The sequence below is a fragment of the Salmo salar genome, chromosome ssa11 (assembly GCF_905237065.1).
Source record: "Salmo salar chromosome ssa11, Ssal_v3.1, whole genome shotgun sequence".
Taxonomy (NCBI): domain Eukaryota; kingdom Metazoa; phylum Chordata; class Actinopteri; order Salmoniformes; family Salmonidae; genus Salmo; species Salmo salar.
Genome location: NC_059452.1, coordinates 14,262,501 through 14,282,500, shown reverse-complemented (window position 1 = coordinate 14,282,500; position 20,000 = coordinate 14,262,501). Strand labels below are relative to the sequence as shown.

General features: G+C 47.9%; 1 protein-coding gene across 1 annotated transcript in view; it reads left to right on the top strand.

Moving 5' to 3' along the window:
* LOC106562068 (docking protein 4) overlaps nucleotides 1-20,000 on the top strand; it is a 69,568-nt gene that overhangs the window by 21,312 nt on the left and 28,256 nt on the right. Inside the window, exon 2 of the mRNA XM_045689058.1 lies at nucleotides 19,246-19,555. Coding sequence (XP_045545014.1) covers nucleotides 19,490-19,555 — 66 coding nt within the window. The 5' untranslated portion in view covers nucleotides 19,246-19,489. The remainder of the gene's footprint in view (nucleotides 1-19,245; nucleotides 19,556-20,000) is intronic.

Sequence of the window (20,000 nt, the reverse complement as noted above, 5' to 3'; positions counted from 1 at the left end):
TCGCAGGCTGTGTGTGTGTGTGTGTGTGTGTGTGTGTGTCGCAGGTTGTGTGTGTGTGTGTTGCAGGCTGTGTGTGTGTGTGTGTGTGTGTGTCGCAGGCTGTGTGTGTGTGTGTGTGTGTGTCGCAGGCTGTGTGTGTGTGTGTGTGCGTGCGTGTGTTGTTCGCAGGCTGTGTGTGCGTGTGTGTGTCGCAGGCTGTGTGTGTGTGTGTGTGTGTCGCAGGCTGTGTGTGTGCGTGTGTGTGTCGCAGGCTGTGTGTGTGTGTGTGTCGCAGGCTGTGTGTGTGTGTGTGCGTGTGTGTCGCAGGCTGTGTGTGTGTGTCGCAGGCTGTGTGTGTGTGTGTCGCAGGCTGTGTGTGTGTGTGTGTGTGTGTGTGTGTGTGTGTGTGTCACAGGCGTGTGTGTGTGTGTGTGTCGCAGGCTGTGTGTGTGTGTGTGTGTGTGTGTGTGTGTGTGTGTGTGTGTGTGTGTAGCAGGCTGTGTGTGTGTGTGTGTGTGTTGCAGGCTGTGTGTGTGTGTGTGTGTGTCACAGGCGTTGTGTGTGTGTCGCAGGCTGTGTGTGTGTGTGTGTCGCAGGCTGTGTGTGTGTGTGTGGGTCGCAGGCTGTGTGTGTGTGTGTCGCAGGCTGTGTTTGCGTGTGTGTCGCAGGCTGTGTGTGTGTGCGTGTGTGTTGCAGGCTGTGTGTGTGCGTGTGTGTCGCAGGCTGTGTGTGTGTGTGTGTGTGTGTGTGTGTGTGTGTGTGTGTGTGTGTGTGTGTGTGTGTGTCGCAGGCGTGTGTGTGTGTGTCGCAGGCTGTGTGTGTGTGTGTGTGTCGCAGGCTGTGTGTGTGTGTGTGTGTGTCGCAGGCTGTGTGTGTGTGTGTGTGTGTGGTTGTGTCGCAGGCGGTGTGTGTGTGTGTGTCGCAGGCTGTGTGTGTGTGTGTGTCGCAGGCCGTGTGTGTGTGTGTGTGTGTGTGTCGCAGGCCGTGTGTGTGTGTGTCGCAGGCCGTGTGTGTGTGTGTGTGTGTGTCGCAGGCCGTGTGTGTGTGTCGCAGGATGTGTGTGTGTGTGTGTCGCAGGCTGTGTGTGTGTGTGTGTGTGTGTGTGTGTGTGTGTGTGTGTGTCGCAGGATGTGTGTGTGTCGCAGGCTGTGTGTGTGTCGCAGGCTGTGTGTGTGTGTGTGTCGCAGGCTGTGTGTGTGTGTGTGTGTGTGTGTGTCGCAGGCGTTTTGTGTGTGTGTGTGTGTTGCAGGCTGTGTGTGTGTGTGTGTGTCGCAGGCTGTGTGTGTGTGTGTGTGTGTCGCAGGCTGTGTGTGTGTGTGTGTGTGTGTTGCAGGCTGTGTGTGTGTGTGTGTGTGTGTGTGTGTGTGTGTGTGTGTGTGTCGCAGGCTGTGTGTGTGTGTGTGTGTGTGTCGCAGGCTGTGTGTGTGTGTGTGTGTGTCGCAGGCGTGTGTGTGTGTGTGTGTGTCACAGGCGTTGTGTGTGTGTTGCAGGCTGTGTGTGTGTGTGTGTCGTAGGCTGTGTGTGTGTGTGTGTCGCAGGCTGTGTGTGTGTGTGTGTGGGTCGCAGGCTGTGTGTGTGTGTGTGTCGCAGGCTGTGTGTGCGTGTGTGTCGCAGGCTGTGTGTGTGTGCGTGTGTGTCGCAGGCTGTGTGTGTGTGTGTGTGTGTGTGTGTGTGTGTGTCGCAGGCGTGTGTGTGTGTGTGTGTGTGTGTGTGTGTGTGTGTGTGTGTGTGTGTGTGTGTCGCAGGCTGTGTGTGTGTGTGTGTCGCAGGCTGTGTGTGTGTGTGTCGCAGGCTGTGTGTGTGTGTGTGTGTGTCGCAGGTAGTGTGTGTGTGTCGCAGGCAGTGAGTGTGTTTGTGTGTCGCAGGTAGTGTGTGTCGCAGGCAGTGAGTGTGTGTGTGTCGCAGGCAGTGAGTGTGTGTGTGTCGCAGGCAGTGAGTGTGTGTGTCGCAGGCAGTGAGTGTGTGTGTCGCAGGCAGTGAGTGTGTGTGTGTGTGTAGCAGGCTGTGTGTGTGTCTCGCAGGCAGTGTGTGTGTTTTGTCGCAGTGTGTGTGTTTTGTCGCTGTGTGTGTGTTTTGTCGCTGTGTGTGTGTGTGTGTGTGTGTGTGTGTGTGTGTGTGTGTGTGTGTGTGTGTGTGTCGCAGGCAGTGTGTGTGTGTGTCTCGCAGGCAGTGTGTGTGTGTGTCGCAGGCAGTGTGTGTGTTTGTCGCAGGCAGTGTGTGTTTGTCGCAGGCAGTGTGTGTGTGTGTGTGTGTGTGTGTGTGTGTGTGTGTGTGTGTGTGTCGCAGGCAGTGTGTGTGTGTGTCGCAGGCAGTGTGTGTGTGTGTAGCAGGCAGTGTGTGTGTGTGTGTGTGTCGCAGGCAGTGAGTGTGTGTGTCGCAGGCAGTGAGTGTGTGTGTCGCAGGCAGTGAGTGTGTGTGTCGCAGGCAGTGAGTGTGTGTGTCGCAGGCAGTGTGTGTGTGTCTCGCAGGCAGTGTGTGTGTTTGTCGTAGGCAGTGTGTGTGTGTGTGTCTCGCAGGCAGTGTGTGTGTGTGTGTGTGTTTGTCGCAGGCAGTGTGTGTGTGTGTGTGTGTGTGTGTGTGTGTGTGTGTCGCAGGCAGTGAGTGTGTGTGTGTGTGTGTGTGTGTGTGTCGCAGGCAGTGAGTGTGTGTGTGTGTGTGTCGCAGGCAGTGTGTGTGTGTGTGTCGCAGGCAGTGTGTGTGTCGCTGTGTGTGTGTGTGTGTGTGTGTGTGTGTCGCTGTGTGTGTGTGTGTGTGTGTGTGTGTGTGTGTGTGTGTGTGTGTGTGTCGCAGGCAGTGTGTATGTGTGTGTGTGTGTCGCAGGCAGTGTGTGTGTCGCAGGCAGTGTGTGTGTGTGTGTCGCAGGCAGTGTGTGTGTGTGTGTCGCAGGCAGTGTCTGGGTGTGTGTGTCGCAGGCAGTGTCTGGGTGTGTGTGTCGCAGGCAGCGTGTGTGTGTGTCGCAGGCAGCGTGTGTGTGTGTCGCAGGCAGCGTGTGTGTGTGTCGCAGGCTGTGTGTATGTGTGTCGCTGTTTGTGTGTGTGTGTGTCGCAGGCTGTGTGTGGGGGTGTGTCACAGGCAGTGTGTGTGGGTGTGTGTGTGGGTGTGTCGCAGGCAGTGTGTGTAGGGGTGTGTGTCGCAGGCAGTGTGTGTAGGGGTGTGTGTCGCAGGCAGTGTGTGTGTGTGTGTAGCAGGCAGTGTGGGTGTGTCGCAGGCAGTGTGCGTGTGTCGCAGGCAGTGTGTGTGTGTGTGTGTGTGTCGCAGGCAGTGTGTGTGTCGCAGGCAGTGTGTGTGTGTGTGTCGCAGGCAGTGTGTGTGTGTGTGTCGCAGGCAGTGTGTGTGTGTGTGTGTCGCAGGCAGTGTGTGTGTGTGTCGCAGGCAGTGTCTGGGTGTGTGTGTCGCAGGCAGTGAGTGTGTGTGTGTGTGTCTCGCATGCAGCGTGTGTGTCGCAGGCAGCGTGTGTGTGTGTCGCAGGCAGCGTGTGTGTGTGTCGCAGGCAGCGTGTGTGTGTGTCGCAGGCAGCGTGTGTGTGTGTCACAGGCTGTGTGTATGTGTGTGTATGTGTGTCGCTGTTTGTGTGTGTGTGTGTCGCAGGCTGTGTGTGTGTGTCGCAGACAGTGTGTGGGGGTGTGTGTGTGGGTGTGTCGCAGGCAGTGTGTGTAGGGGTGTGTGTCGCAGGCAGTGTATGTGTGTGTGTCGCAGGCAGTGTGCGTGTGTCGCAGGCAGTGTGTGTGTGTGTGTCGCAGGCAGTGTGTGTGTGTGTGTGTCGCAGGCAGTGTGTGTGTGTGTGTCGCAGGCAGTGTGTGTGTGTGTGTGTGTCGCAGGCAGTGTGTGTGTGTGTGTGTGTGTGAGTCGCAGGCAGTGTGTGTGTGTGTGTCGCAGGCAGTGTGTGTGTGTGTGTGTGTGTGTGTCGCAGGCAGTGTGTGTGTGTGTGTGTGTGTGTCGCAGGCAGTGTGTGTGTGTCGCAGGCAGTGTGTGTGTGTGTGTGTGTGTCGCAGGCAGTGTGTGTGTGTCGCAGGCAGTGTGTGTGTCTGTGTGTGTCGCTGGCAGTGTGTGTGTCGCTGGCAGTGTGTGTGTCTGTGTGTGTGTGTGTGTGTCGCAGGCAGTGTGTGTGTGTGTGTGTGTTTGTCGCAGGCAGTGTCTGGGTGTGTCGCAGGCAGTGTCTGGGTGTGTATCAGGCAGTTTGTGTGTGTGTGTGTGTCGCAGGCAGTGTGTGTGTGTCGCAGGCAGTGTGTGTGTGTGTCGCAGGCAGTGTGTGTGTGTGTGGGGGGGGGGGTGTTGAGGAACACAGGAGGTTGGTGGCACCTTAATTGGGGAGGACGGGCTCGTGGTAATGACTGGGAGGAATCAGTGGAATGGTACCAAATACATCAAACTCATAGTTTCCAGGTGTTTGATGCCAGTCCATTTGCTCCGTTCCAGCCTTTATTATGAGCCTCCTGTGTTGAGGGTAGTGTACAACCTAGGGCAGCACAGCAAGGGTGAAAAGATAATGTAGCATCAAAGCTCTTGTTAGCTCTACCTCCCTCTGTGACCCCTCTCTCCCTTCCCTCTCTTTCTCTCTCTCTCTTTTCTCAATCCCTTTCTGTTCCAGTTATTGCTATCCTATTTCTACCTGCATTGCCTCCCACCTTCTCTCAGCTAGGTCAGGCCAAACTGTTCATTTTGCAGTAGCAGCAGAATCCACATCTCAAGGGGTCAGCGGTAGATTTGAGCAGCTTTAATAAACATCTCTCTATTTATTAGGGCTGGCTTATTGTCTCAATGGATGCTGTGTGCTCTCATATCCCAGTACAGTGGAAATCACATTCTCTAAGTTCTGTCGCTTTACATTACTTAAATAGAAATGCAATCAGACAGATCCCAGGATTAAACTGTTCCCCAGATTTGTATTTGCTCAGTTTATATGAGGTACTGTATAACTCATCAGAACAGGAACTCTTTTGACAGAATGAGTGTGTTCAAACAGACCGTGTGTGTGTGTGTGTGTGTGTGTGTGTGTGTGTGTGTGTGTGTGTGTGTGTGTGTGTGTGTGTGTGTGTGTGTGTGTGTGTGTGTGTTTAGGGCTCTGACTGCTAAGTGACTTGTGTTTTCTTCTAAGAAGTAGTACAGCTTGCTGAGGGCAAAAAAAATACTTTGGAAGAACTCAATTCACGTTAAAACAATTCAGAAGTCTGGGGGTTGGGAGCTAAACGGATCCCGTCTTGACAAATAAAGAGCACGGCTATATTTCACTGATTGTACTTTATGCAAGGGGGAATTTTACTGGGTTGAAATTTAAACTCCCCTTTTAGGTGCTATCTAGAACCTAAAAGGGTTATTCGGCTGTTCCCATAAGAGAACCGTTTGAAGAACCCTTTTTTGGTTCCATGTAGACCCCTTTACACAGACGGTTCTACCTGGAACCAAAAAGGGGTTCTACCTGGAACCAAAAAGGGGTTCTACCTGGAACCAAAAAGGGGTTCTACCTGGAACCAAAAGGGGTTCTACCTTGAACCAAAAGGGGTTCTCCTATGGGGACAGCCGAAGAATCCTTTTGGAACCCTTTTTTTCTAAGAGTGTATCATCTGTGGATTGCTTGTGACAGAAAACATTGTCAAATATAAATGTGATTGTGTGCTGCAAAATTATGTTATGACGGGTTTCAAGTTATGGATGATCACAAGAAACGAAGAAATACAAAACAATGAGCTGATGATGTGTTGGTCATGCAAGTAAATGGCTTGGTCAAAAGTAGTGCACTATCCAGGGAATATCGTGCCATTTAGAACACAGGGTTAGTGTCTGTACCCTGGCCCCTACCGGTGTCTCTTTCCCACACCCCTCTGCTGGTAATGACCTGAGGGTGTGTTTTCACGGCACCGGAAGGGTCAAATGGCGATGTGTGTGTTTGCTTTCACTGCAAGGGTTAACGATGGTTATCAGCTCCCAACGCAGCCCCGACTCCATGTCCCTAAACACTCTGAAGTATTAGGATGGAAAGATGATGCTCTTTAATCGGGTCATAAATGGGTTTGCATGGGATTATTAAGTTAATGTGTGTTATTTTGTACCGTGTGTGTGTTTGTTGGTTTAGGATATGTGGGGTTTTATACACTGATAGGCTAGTTGGAGTGTTCGTGCCTGCCAGCTCCTAGCAATCTCCCTAGTCCTCTTAATCTTTTCTCCCTGTGTGTGTGTGTGTGTGTGTGTGTGTGTGTGTGTGTGTGTGTGTGTGTGTGTGTGTGTGTGTGTGTGTGTGTGTGTGTGTGTGTGTATGAGCTCGCTGGCTATGGGGCATTGCCTGATAGGATCCGCTTGGAGACAGAGTGTCTCGTCTGTCTATGAGGAGGGCGTTGAGGGATGTGTGTGTGTGTGTTATCTATGACAGATAGTAGACGTGAGCAGACAGGGCATCGCGTCTGTCGTCGTTCCCTAGTGCTGGCTTCAGGCGAAATCTCTCTCTCTCTTGCTCTGTGTGTGTGTGTGTGTGTGTGTGTGTGTGTGTGTGTGAGAGAGAGGAGTGGTCGCTGTGAATTCACTTTCAGTGGCACCCAATCAGAGCAAGACTATGTGTCTGTGTACATTCATGCATCTGTGCCAGCATCCATCCTTGCACATATGCCTGTCCATGTATTTCTGCTGTCAGGACTTCCTCAGTTGGAGAGGCTGAAGCCGAGGGTAGGCTGGGTGTGTGTGTGTCTGTCGGGTTGGGGTCACAGACAGGTGAGGGGGGACCTGGGGGACATCTCCTGCTGCCTGGGCTCCAGTCCCCCTGTCCCCGCCCTGCCAGTGACACAATCCCTCCCTCCATCTCTCCCATCCCTCCAAGTAGGTGACACAATGACAGAGAAACTAGTTTCTCTCTCTCTCGCTCTCTTGCTCTCTCGCTCTCTCTCGCTCGCTCTCTCTCTTCTGCCAAGCTGAAGGGGCAGGATTAGCAGTCAGTTCACTTGACTGCCTCATCTTTCTCTTATTTTCGGTTGTCGTTCTCTGCTCTGTCATCCATTCTTCCTGTTTTTCATTGTCGTCCTTTTTCCTCAGGCCTTTATTAGGCTTATTCCGTTTCCATTCTTGTCATGCCCTTTTCCCATTCTCCTTCCTCTCTCTTTGTTTTCTTTCAATCTCTCTTCATTTCCCCTCTTTCTGACTGTGTCGTGTATTGTTGTCCACCACAGGAGGTTGGTGACACGTTAATTGGGGAGGACGGGCTCGTGGTAATGGCTGGAGCAGAATGAGTGGAATCGTGTCAAACACATGGTTTCCATTCTATTTTCTCCGTTCCAGCCATTATTATGAGCCTCAGCAGCCGCCACTGGTGTCCACGTAGTGCTGTGTTATGGTTGCAGTGATGTACAGTGGGTGTTGTCCTCTGATAGATGGTGTAAATACAGTGCTAGCGAGTGTCTTAACTCTGGAGCCTCTTCTCTGGCGGCACGATGAATGACCTCTCTCTGCTGTCAGCTTTATTGCTCGTTTAGCACTTTGTCCCACTCTCTCTCTCTCGCCCTCATTCTCAGAGTGCTTTTTGATGATGACAGAGCAGTGCATTGTGGGTTGTGCGGAGGTGGGAAGAGGAAGGTATTGGGTGTGCCGTAGGGCTGGACTGGAGGAGCTCACTGTGCAGGGAGAGAGGATGGTGTGTTCCTACACTGTGTTTGTGTTTACTGTAGGTGTGGGCTCCACTATCATGGCTCCACTGGCTTAACAGTTTCGGGTCATTATTCCTTCCTTTTCAAGAGCGGGAGAATGATCCTGCCTTCCACTGTCTCACTGTTCCCAGCCCTTCCTCCTCTCCCCTCTTCCTCTCTGAAAAGTTGATGTGTTCTAAGAACAACTCACCCAGTGGACTGTGTGGTCCGAATACATCAGAATCATTTTTTTTTTTCAGCCCGCTCATTGTTAATAATCTCCTTTCCTTGACAGTCTCTCTTTCTCTCACTCTCTCTTTCCCCTCTCCCTCCCCCTCTTTCGCCCTCTCTCTCCCTCCCTGTGTTTCTGCCAGTGAGCCGGGCATGGTGGTTTAAACCCGCTAGCAGTAGCCAAGCTGTATTAATTAAGAGTAACCTCTCACTTGTTCCGAAGTCAGCCGGGTTCCTTTTAGCCCTCGGCATTGATTCCTCCCGCCTCCTACTGGGGATAAAGACTTATTAGGGCAGAGAATCGGAGAACAGAGTTAGAATGAAACTATAACAATCACTTCTCATCCCCTCTTCCCTCTTATTCTCTTTGTGGAGGATAAGCAGGTGTGTGTGTGTGTGTGTGTGTGTGTGTGTGTGTGTGTGTGTGTGTGTGTGATTGTATGAGAGCTTCAGCAGATGATGTGGGGTTTAATGGGATATGATACAAGGATTATGAGCCGGAGGGTTTGTGCACAATGTGATAGGAGGTTTAGGAGGATGAGATAGAATTGGGAGGAAGGGAGGGCTGGCGAAAGGGGTGTTTCTGGGGCAGGAGGAACTCTGAAGGGGCATGTCAGGTGACGCGCGCACACACACCCATAACTCCCCTGTAATGGTACTATGACAAAATACAAAGTATTTTGATTTCTGGCGTGAAGTTTTGGTCTGAGGGGCTGTGAAGTGTAAGCAACGGGGTAAAGTCTGCAGTGCCCTACATCATGAGTCAGTAAGATACACTGTGACACAACACACATCCACACGATATCAGTTGATTCAGCGGTAGTGGTGGCAGGAGCCATAATTGCCTCTATAGCCAGCCAGAGGAATGGGGGGAAATTCAATCAACCAATCACGAGGCCAGCTGAGTCCTCTTTCTTCACTTTGTGCCTGGTTCCCGTTTCTTCCTTTTTGTTTCTTTTATTTGGATAGGGACAAGTACAAACGCGTTGAACAAACAATCGTCCGCTGCGTTGCGCTCGTGTTTCTAGCTCACTCTAATTTTCCACACCCGTCTCTAGATGAAAACAAAAGGAAAGAAAGAAAAACATAATCAATAACAAATCACACAAAATGACATATCTGGACATTAGCATACTTCTTTCTATCCACACAGCAGATGTCATTCTCTTTACTTTCCATGTTCCCCTTTTCTCTCTGTCCTCAGCGTGTTTGATCAGTGTGTCCAGGTCAGTGCTGCGACTGCAGGTAATTCTCTCTGTGCTGACAGTGGAGACAAAAAGCTCCTGGCCGACAGGAAAAAAAAAACCCTGTCTAGAAACCAGGAAACGTGCTTCACCACCGGGAAACGTCCTTCACCACAAAATGGCCAAGTGGACGACATACGTAACAAAAGAGTGGAATGCACCTTGCCCTCTCTCTCTTTCTCTTTCTCTCATCCTTCCCCACTGTCGTTCGAAGCGTAGTCCTAGGCTACTTCTGTTCTCCGCAACCTTGTCCTTGTCCCTGAACCCTTTTGGCACAGCGAGCAGTCTTTATTTGACTTTCTGTTGTTTGCCTCGCTTGTTTGTCTCCTTGGATTCCATTTTCAAGTTATTGTTTAGTCAAACCGATTGGTTGATACCACAAAATTTAGTCAATATTTCTTTAATTTCTGCATTGCCATTCCCTGCTCCTGTCAAAAGAGCAGCCAGCCTAACTTAATACCATGCTCCCATTTGTCCGTCGATATCATACCAGACGGTAAAATAAACGGCTGTGCATTCATCGATTCTCACTTCTACATCCACCTTTCATTGGCTCTCTGGTTCCCAGAAGGACAGGCTGGCTTCAGGAATGAATTGGACACTGAATCCTAAAATGACCCCCAGACTCACAGCCACTGGCAGTTCTATTACACGTGTTTGAAAACAGGGCGGCGTTCAAATCCAAATAGACTGTGGCAATTGATTCTTGTTCAATGATGGAATGATTCTAATCTCGCACGGGCGGGGGATCAATCGTTTTAATGTCACGGGATTGGCTGAACTTAATTACCTCAGGTCCCGGTCCATAGTTTATCTGGTGGTCTGCTTTTGTCCGGGGTCGTTATGTGACCCCATGCTGATTCAGATCAACCATTGTTTCTCTTAGAATAGCAGGGCTAACGGTCCCAGTACAATGTCCAGACCAGCCATGCGATGTCAAGTCTCTGTTATGTCCTCTGTGTCAATCATTTTAGCCAGCCATTGTATCAACACACTAATCCATTCCCCAGACTGTCACATGGTGTGCTTTTCTGCTACCATGTTTAAAGACAGAGTTTAAGGTGTACGTGTCAGACTCAAAGACGGAAAAGAAGAATGAAATGAGCTCTGAAATTTGGTGTGGCATTTTGTTAGCCGTGGTGTAACAGCACTGTCTACTATCACCCCAAGGAGCCCCTCTTCCTTTTCATCCTCTCCATCTTTGTTCTCTCTCTGTCCTTTTCCTGCCCACATCCTACCCTGACCTCAGCCCTTCTTCACAGCAGTCTGTCTGTCCTCATTAAGCGAGGAGAGAGATGGAGGGAGTAGACGGAGGGAGGGAGTGTTCTCTGGGCCTTTTCCCAGCTCTCTTCCAAGGGGGTCTGTTTTTGGTGTCAAATAATAATTGGTGTGTGTTTATATGTGTGTGTATGTGGAGAAGGAGTAGTACTGGTAGTCTGAAGAAACTGCACCGAGTCTGAAGAAAGCTCATGAGATACAGAGATTTTGGCAGGTTGAAAGAGTTTCTCTTGCAAGACGTTAGTGACGTACTTGTCTGGGGTGTTCTTTTGACTCCATTGATGATATCAAGATGGCGGAGTAAGCCTGATGAGCCCTTAATCACTGGCTCTTACTGGAGCAACAACAATGACTCACTAACCTTCACAAGTGGAAGTTACCATTTACCCTCCTCCTGAGCGCGCTCTCTCTCTCTCTCTCTCTCTCTCTCTCTCTCTCTCTCTCTCTGTCGCTCTGTCTCTCTCTCTCTCTCTCTCTCTCTCTTCTCTCTCTTTCTCTCTCTCTGTCTTTTATCCTCTTTTCCTCCATCTTTTCTCCCTCATGTAATGGAACAGTCATTGGTATTTTTACTGGTTGATCCTCCCTCTTGGCTGGCACCCCCTCTGCCATCTTGTTTACCAGCTGCTTGTTGCCCCCTGTGGGGTAGACAGCCGTCTGCTTCGGGGAGGCGGCTGTCACATGATGCCCTCAGATTGTGGAGGGTGAGGATGACTCATTATTATAAGGGTCCCATTTATAGAATAGACTGAGTGACATGGAGGTAAAAACAGAGACATAGTGTATAATCAATGGTGAAAGGAGAGAGATGGGTGACATTGACATGTGGGTGACAGAGAAAGTCAGAACGAGAGAGAGAACATGAAGCTCTTGTATCTTTTCGTCACCCGCTAGATGGATGCTGTCTTCTCCATCACAGAGCAAATCTGAGAAAATCTGTCAAACTCACAGAGCTGAAGTTATTAACCCTATGAAGACGTGTGCACACGCACACATCCACACACACAGCATTACACTGTAGTCGATCTGCTCTCTGTCCTTCCCCTCCCCACCTGATCGATGGCTACAATGCTCCATTCTTTTCACTTCCATTCCTTTGGAGAGGTTAGTGAGGTGAAGTGGCTCATGAAATTGACCTGAATCAATCAACCCCTTTTTCTGTCTCACTCTCTCTTTTTTTCTCCTCGTTTCCTCCCTCCCTGTCTCCCTCCCTCCGTGTCGCTCCCACAGAGAAGATGGCATATCTGGATCTGTCTTGCACCTAATGTAGCATGATCTAATTCAGCTGAGATGGGCACACCTGGCATTAGATTAACCTGCCCTGGGCACACCTGGTGCTCTGGGGATTTGATTAGGCTGTGATGGGCACAGCTGAGAGAGAGGACACGGGGGATTGGATTCACCAGACAGCAGTTCCAACTGGTACACATTGCAGGGAGAGCTGCTGTGCTGCTCTGCGGAGCTCATCTGTTAACTCATATGCACACGCATGCACGTGCACACGCACACATGCACGCACGGAGGCGCACACACACAGAAGGTCTGTCTGTTGGAGTGCAGATGCCGAGGCGTCTGTTTGTAGCTACAACCAATGTTGTGATGAAAGTGTAGTCACCCCCCTTTCCACATTAGCTTACATTCTGTATCCTGCTGCGAACTCCCTCTATTCCTCTCGACTCCAGTTAACCAAGGCTCTCTAACACAATCTGCCTCTTAGCCTCAAGCTATCTCAGGCAGTATCACAATAAACATGCCCTCGCTCATAAGACTCAAACTGACACAGGCCTCTTTGCCTAGACACATTTAGCCTCCAGCAAACACAAACTTTCTGTATTCTCTCCTCCTCCTTCCAGCTAATTTGCGTTCTCTGTCCTGCCTAAGACTCCTGTTGCCTGAATATAGATGTCAGATATGTACAATCTCTCTTACTTTACTGTAGACTCCCCTGAGTGGCTTGTATAATATTCTACCAGCGTGTGACCTTTTTTACGCCAGGCCCAGCTAACGATTGGCTGTGATTGGTTCAGTACTGTATGCTGATAGGCTGATTGTATGGTGATAGGAGCACTGATATGTGTTTAACCAGAGAGGAAGAGGCGAAGCGAGAGGAGTAACTGGGCCCAAAATCTGTCTTCTCCAGCGGATGGTGTTTTTCTCTTCTTCGTTTTTTTTCCGCTCACCAAGCGAGGAGTTTTTGTTTGGAGGTCAACGAGAGTTGAATTTGGTTAACAAAAAAATGAATAGCTTATTTGCTACATGTGGCTTATTTGATGGAATGGAAGTTTTGTAATGCTTAGGTTTTTCCGAGTGTAGTGATAGAAGTAGGACACGTGACAACTTTGAGAAAAAAACACTTTATATCGAAGTTGAGCCTGTTGTTCACACGCGTATCTGCCGCCTCATTGGCTGGAATGGTCCCACCTGCCTCCTCCTGACTGCCTTCCATTTTTTAAGACATTTCATTGTTAGAGCAGCCACTTGAGTATCTAGTCATATATATATGTGTATATATATATGTGTGTATATATATATGTGTGTGTGTGTGTATATATATATGTGTGTGTGTGTGTGTGTGTGTGTGTGTGTGTGTGTGTGTGTGTGTGTGTGTGTGTGTGTGTGTGTGTGTGTGTATGTATTTGTGTTTGTGTGTGTGTGTGTGTGTGTGTGTGTGTGTGTGTGTATATATATGTGTGTGTGTATATATAGTGTATGTATATATATATATATATATGTGTGTGTATATATATATGTATGTGTGTGTGTGTGTGTGTGTGTGTGTGTGTGTGTATATATATATATATATATATATATATATATATATATATATATACAACGCAGAGAGGAGAGAGGGAGCAGGTAGGGCCAGTCATCAAGTGAGAAGCGAAGAGAGGAAAGTGCATTTCAAGACATCCATAGAGTAGAGTTGGCCTCAATGTTCCCTTAAAGCTGCACACGGGCGCGCAACTCCCCTGGGACTGCCTCGCAGAATACATTTCAGCCCGCACAGAGAAGCATGAGATTAAACTCCACTCAACTTTCTAGTTTTCCCCTTTAGTTAACACTATCAACGTTTCCCTCTACTATGTGAATTGTGCTCGAATCAATGCAATATTGGCTACTTTCAATGCAGCAACTTGAAACAAAACAAATTATGCAAGAGATTTTCTGTTAGGCAGAGCACATTGGAGTAGGATTCTATTGCATTTACAGGCATGACTCAGGCCCATACTGGACTGTTTACAGCGTGAGGGGTTGCGAGTAGATGCACTTGCTTTGAGATCAAAGCTAGAGCTGCATGTAGCCACCTGTGCACATTTGTTCATATTCTTTGCTAGGCAGGTAAAGAGCTTTTTTTATGTCTTAAAGGGGCAGTGTTGCATTTTGAGACAGGCTTGAATAAGCTAAGTAGCCAATAGGCAGAGGGTAGCATAATTTGTCTGATTCTATATTGGTATGGGAAAAATAATTATATTTATTTTGTGAAGTGGTTTCTTGCGTCAAACAACACAACATTTTCAGTCACCTCCTTGTCTGAAGGATAAACAGGTTCATGTCAATCCCTTTTTTTTCCAAGGAATGTAGGTATTTTCTCCATAGTTTATGGTAGGCCTACATTAGGATCAAATAGCTACGGTAGCATACTTGGCCACTGTTATAACTGTAACTTAACCTCTTACATCTAGACGTTCCGCTAGCGGAACACCTGCTCCAATATCCAATGATAGGCGTGGTGCGAATTACAAATTCCTCAAAAATACAAAAACTTCAATTTTTCAAACATATGACTATTTTACACCATTTTAAAGACAAGACTCTCCTTTATCTAACCACACTGTCCGATTTCAAAAAGGCTTTACAGCGAAAGCAAAACATTAGATTATGTCAGCAAAGTACCCAGCCAGAAATAATCAGACACCCATTTTTCAAGCTAGCATATAATGTCACAAAAAACAAAACCACAGCTAAATGCAGCACTAACCTTTGATGATCTTCATCAGATGACACGCCTAGGACATTATGTTATACAATACATGCATGTTTTGTTCAATCAAGTTCATATTTATATCAAAAACCAGCTTTTTACATTAGCATGTGACGTTCAGAACTAGCATTCCCACCGAACACTTCCGGTGAATTTACTAAATTACTCACGATAAACGTTCACAAAAAACATAACAATTATTTTAAGAATTATAGATACAGAACTCCTTTGTGCAATCGAGGTGTCCGATTTTAAAATAGCTTTTCGGTGAAAGCACATTTTGCAATATTCTGAGTAGATAGCCCAGCCATCACGGCTAGCTATTTTGACACCCACCAAGTTTAGCCCTGACCAAACTCCGATTTACTATTAGAAAAGTTTGATTACCTTTGGTGTTCTTTGTCAGAATGCACTCCCAGGACTGCCTCTTCAATAACGAATGTTGGTTTGGTTCAAAATAATCCATAGTTATATCCAAATAACGGCGTTTTGTTCATGCGTTCAAGACACTATCCGAAGTGTAAATAAGGGTCACGCGCCCGGTGCGTTTCGTGACAAAAAAATTCTAAATATTCCATTACCGTACTTCGAAGCATGTCAACCGCTGTTTAAAATCAATTTTTATGCCATTTTTCTCGTAAAAAAGCGATAATATTCCAACCGGGAAAGCGTGTATACGTACAAAGAGAGAGAAAATAAAAGCATGGGATCCCCTCGTGCACGAGCCTGAGTTTCATAGTACTGTGACCGGCCACTATCTAAACGTGCTACTTTTTTTCAGCCAGAGACTGCAAAGCCACGATTCAGCTTTTTGCCGCCTTCTGAGAGCCCATGGAAGCCGTAGGAAGTGTCACGTAACAGCAGAGATCCCCTGTATTGGATAGAGATAATCAAGAAGGCCAAGAAATGGTCAGACAGGGTACTTCCTGTACAGAATCTTCTCAGGTTTTGGCCTGCCAAATGAGTTCTGTTATACTCACAGACACCATTCAAACAGTTTTAGAAACTTTGGAGTGTTTTCTATCCAAGCTAATAATGATATGCATATTCTAGTTTCTGGGCAGGAGTAATAATCAGATTAAATCGGGTACGTTTTTTATCCGGCCGTGAAAATACTGCCCCCTAGCCATAACAGGTTAAAGTGGGTATAAACGCAGTGTTCACAGTAAACGCGCCAGAAGTTGCACAGAATTTTCACAACGTTCAAGTTTGCGCTCATCAGACCTGAAATTTGCTCAGTGGCCAAAACAATTATAGAGTGAACATTGGTTAGCCTCATCTTGGTTTTTCAAACATCACAATATGGAAAAAAACGATCTAGTAAAACAACATTCACAGTAGGCTTTGCATGACTGATGTGTACAAGTATTCAGTTGGCAACTGACTTCTGATATGATTTGCCCCTTTTAAATGACTCAATGATTGTGAATGAGATATGAGATCAAGCTCACAGACATGGTTCCCTATATTGTTGTTCCGAGCATGGCATATCTCTGCTCTCTCTGTCAGGGAGCTTTACATTGTCTCCTCTCTTCTCCCATAGCGCAGAGAGGCCTTTTGGGAAGACACGTTTTGGTTCCCATGGTTACAGTGGATGTACTGAAAAGTGTTTTTTTTTAACCCTCTGAATTTAGCTTATTTTCCATAGTAGCATCCTCCTCCTTAATTTGGGCTCCTGGCACATTGTGCTTCATAGTCATTTGTATGCAGTGCAACTCCAGCTTCCTCCCTAAATGTGTGGCTGAGAGGAGCTGATGGGCTTTAAGAAGAGGTTTAGCAGCCAGCTGTGTGATATATCCTGTAAAAAAAGAAAAAGGTAGAGAGCAGAAAACACCCGAAAGGCCCTCCTCAAAGCAGCCTGTTATCAAGTCGCTCTGTTCCCAGAGACAGGCCTGTCTGCAGCCTTTTGTCTCAACCTACACTTACAGCCGGAACAGGTGTTCCTGCCTCGCCTTCATTTCAACACTGCTACCCCCTCGTCTCACCTCACCTCCTTCTTTAACAAGCTGTTTGTTCCTCGTTCGTTGGGAGAGAAGCGAAGTGGGATTCGCTAATCTCTGAATTCATTATCTGCCTATTACCATCCTCGGCACCTGGGTCCCGACAGACTCCGGTGTTCCCTCCATCATAAGCACACATTATAAAGTAGTGACTGACTATACTGTCTGTTCCTAAAATCCCACTCCCAGCTCTGTGCTGGCCTAGTGCCTATGCCTCGTCGTGTAAAACAAGCAAGAGTAGAATGGAGTGGTTTCCTGTTTCGAGAGATGACACATGGCGTGATAAGGCTTTGTTTCTGTAGGGACAATGTGTTCTCCACACATGTCAATGCTAATGTGTTGCTCAGTGATACATCACCTGCGGGCCGTTTCCTGTCCGTCTCAGGGGAAAAAAGCTGCTGATGTGCATCGATCGTGAGAAAAACAAAAAGGTAAATCAGCACATCTCCATGGTTATCGGGCGGTGGAGAGGGGTAGAGGAGGGAGTCTGGAACGGGGCCCTGGTGTTTCGCTGCAGAGGCTAGCACAGAATCAATCGGTGCAGGATCAGAATCGATGGCGTCAATGGCAATTTTTACGTTAGGTTTTGACAAGCTGATCCTCCATGTGTGTATGTGTGTGTGTGTGTGTGTGTGTGTGTGTGTGTGTGTATGCTCTTGCACTCTAGTGCTCTTCCTCACACACCAGCCCACCTCTGGCTGCAAACAACAATCCCTGTTCTCCAGGTGATTCATTGCTGACCGTGGACGTTGTTTGTAATAGGTGACTACATCTGTAATACTGCATGTGTAATGTGTAGTAATGTGTAGAGTTGTGCTATCCTCCACTGCCTCTTCAATCCCCTCCATACGTACACTATTGAAGCTCTGCTTAACTAAGCATGGCCCTGAGAGTGATTTTTATCTCACCGGGGTGAACATTTGTCTCATCTGAATAGCTTTCATGGGATTTAATCGCTTTCCAATTGTGCTCCAAGATATAATGGCACATCAAGTGTGTCTCAAGCACTCCCACTATGCTAACATTAAGCCAGTCCCATTCGCATAAGGATCCTCTCCTCAGCCGACATATATTCTTGTTCCCAGCCGTGGGTCTTTGCCAGGTACCACTTTCTTAGAATGTTGTTATAACCCTGGCAAGCTAGGTTACCCACCATGGTGACACCAGCAGTCCCAGAGGGCCACAGTGGAGCCAGTCTGCAGATGTTTAGCTCTATATGGTGGATGTGTGAGTGTTTCGTGTGTGTGTGTGTGTGTGTGTGTGTGTGTGTGTGTGTGTGTGTGTGTGTTACTCCCCTCGCCAGTGTGTGTGAGCCACTTCTCTAAACCAACAGTGCTGTGAGCGATTAGCCTGGCTCTGTCCTGGTTAATGAGGTCCTTGTTAAAGTTGAATGTCTCTGTTCCACCGTAGTCGGGGAGATTTAGCGCCAGTTCCTCAGGGAGAAGATGAACCCCACTGAGTCCTGCCCCAGCGAGCAGAATAGTGATGCGTGGGTTAACTTATAACCCGCAGTCCCCACGGTTATATCCGCAGGGCGGGCGGGTTCAGGATCGTTAAATATTGTGTGGATGAAGGGTGGGTTGAATAAAGAGAAAACAATACCTACAAAAATCCATTCAATTATTGTGCAGTTTATATCTATCTATAGGTTACTTTGAGGTTTTTCTGTCATTATTTTAGGCTGTCTGGCGTTAGTGCCTAAGCTTCAGGATCTAACTGTACGAGCGCCAAATACACAACACGCCTTTCGCCAAATGCATTTGGGAAAGGGCAGAAAAAGCTCAATCTGATCCACACAGGCAAAAAGGACAATGTCCGAGTTTTAATTCTATAGACAAAAGCTGCCAAAGGGGTAGTTGAAAATGAAGAGAAGGGAGGGCCAGAAAAGTTATGTTTGGGAAAGATTTGGTGGAGTGTTAAAAGAGGATGATAGCAGTTATGCTATGTTATGTGTGATGATTGTGAGGCGCTACACAAATTGACAGTCACAAGACAGGGACTTCAAATAGTCCTATGGCACGTCAAGGGAACTGTAGCCTTACTGTTCAGATGGGTTAAATGGAAACTGAAGTCTGGACACAGTCTGTAGGTCTATAACCTCTCACATATTAGCAATTGCGGGTGGGTGCGGGTGAACAAACAGCTTACCCGCGCACCATTAGAGCAGAACACTGACGAGGCCATCATGTGGTCACAGGAAACACTCTGCCTGCCTGGCTGTCTCACTCTGCGATGCCCCCAAGGGAGTTTGTGATGTGTAGTTGTGTGTATGTCTGTCTCTGTGTCTGTGTGTGTCCTTAAATTGCATCTGTGTGTGCGTGTGCACGTGTACGTTTGAATGTCTGAGTAAGGGGCAATGATACCATTAGAACTACAGTCCTCCTCACCTTATCCCCTCACTGTAGAGCTCTGCATAACATATGGCTGCTCTCAATACTGGGTCAAACAGATCTGGCTCATTTACGCAAGAAGTCGCCATGATGTGTGTCCAACATTCTTTTGATTTCAGTTGTTATTGAAGTAGCTTTGGGATTTTTCAGAAAGCATTATAAATAATGAGGAAGTATTAAAGTCTGCCTTGGTTTACAGCTGTCTGGCTGAACTTAAAATGAGTTTTTCTCCTCATTACTCTGTTTTCTTCCTGCTTGACTGGGAAGGATGGTCTCCAGAAGACGCTCTGTTTCCAAGCCCCCTTCTAATGGTAGTCCCAGTAGCTCCGAGGACAGAGGCGGCGCTGTACACTATACATAATGATGTGTCACAGAAGCCATGCTACCTACTTGCCCTCAATAATGGTGTCTGCCAAAGCAATGAATAATGGAGGATAATGTTTTGTGTGTCTGCAAGCCTCTACCATTCCCTCCTGCCACTTTAATGAATAATAGATCCCCTGTTTCTTCTCCTCTCTCTCTCTTCCTCTCTTTCTTTAGGGACTGCAACGAAGGGATGAGGGGACAACGAGCTGCATTAGAGGAGTGAGGGCAGTCTGAGGGCAACAGGATCTGGAAAGGAAGACTTGGCTGATATAGAGGAGGGAGAAGGTAACCCCAGGACTTAAGAGGGGAAGAGGGGGGAGGGGGAGGAGGAGGAGGGTTAGGTGCAGCGCTGGACTGCAGGACTGAAGGACTGGATGCTAGCCTCAGTAGGCCCCAGCAGGTCCCAGCTCCTACAGAGATGGCCTCCAACTTCAACGACATCGTCAAGCAGGGATACGTCCGCATGCGCAGCAGGAAACTGGGGGTGAGTGGAGCCCCAAACTGAACTGGGGGTCTTTTGGGAGTCTCCGTCCTTAGCGAGGGGGTTGTGTGTGTGTGTGTGTGTGTGTGTGTGTGTGTGTGTGTGTGTGTGTGTGTGTGTGTGTGTGTGTGTGTGTGTGTGTGTGGCGGTGTGTTTTTGCATGTCTGCCCGAGGGATGATAAAGATAATTTTTTAACTGTCTGTATCTCATGAAAGAGAGAAGTAAAAAGGAAGTAATGGACGATAACGGCCTGGTTGTGCTCCGTAGTGCAGTGATAGAGTTTGTGTTGGTTGATGTATTCATTGATTTTCTCTTCACCTCTGCTTCAAGCCATGAATATGAACATGAAGTATGGATATCAGTATGGTAATGCATATGAGTCAGAACTGAATGACGTACATCTGGTTGTTGGAATTAGTCTTTTGGGCATGACTCAGATGAATTATG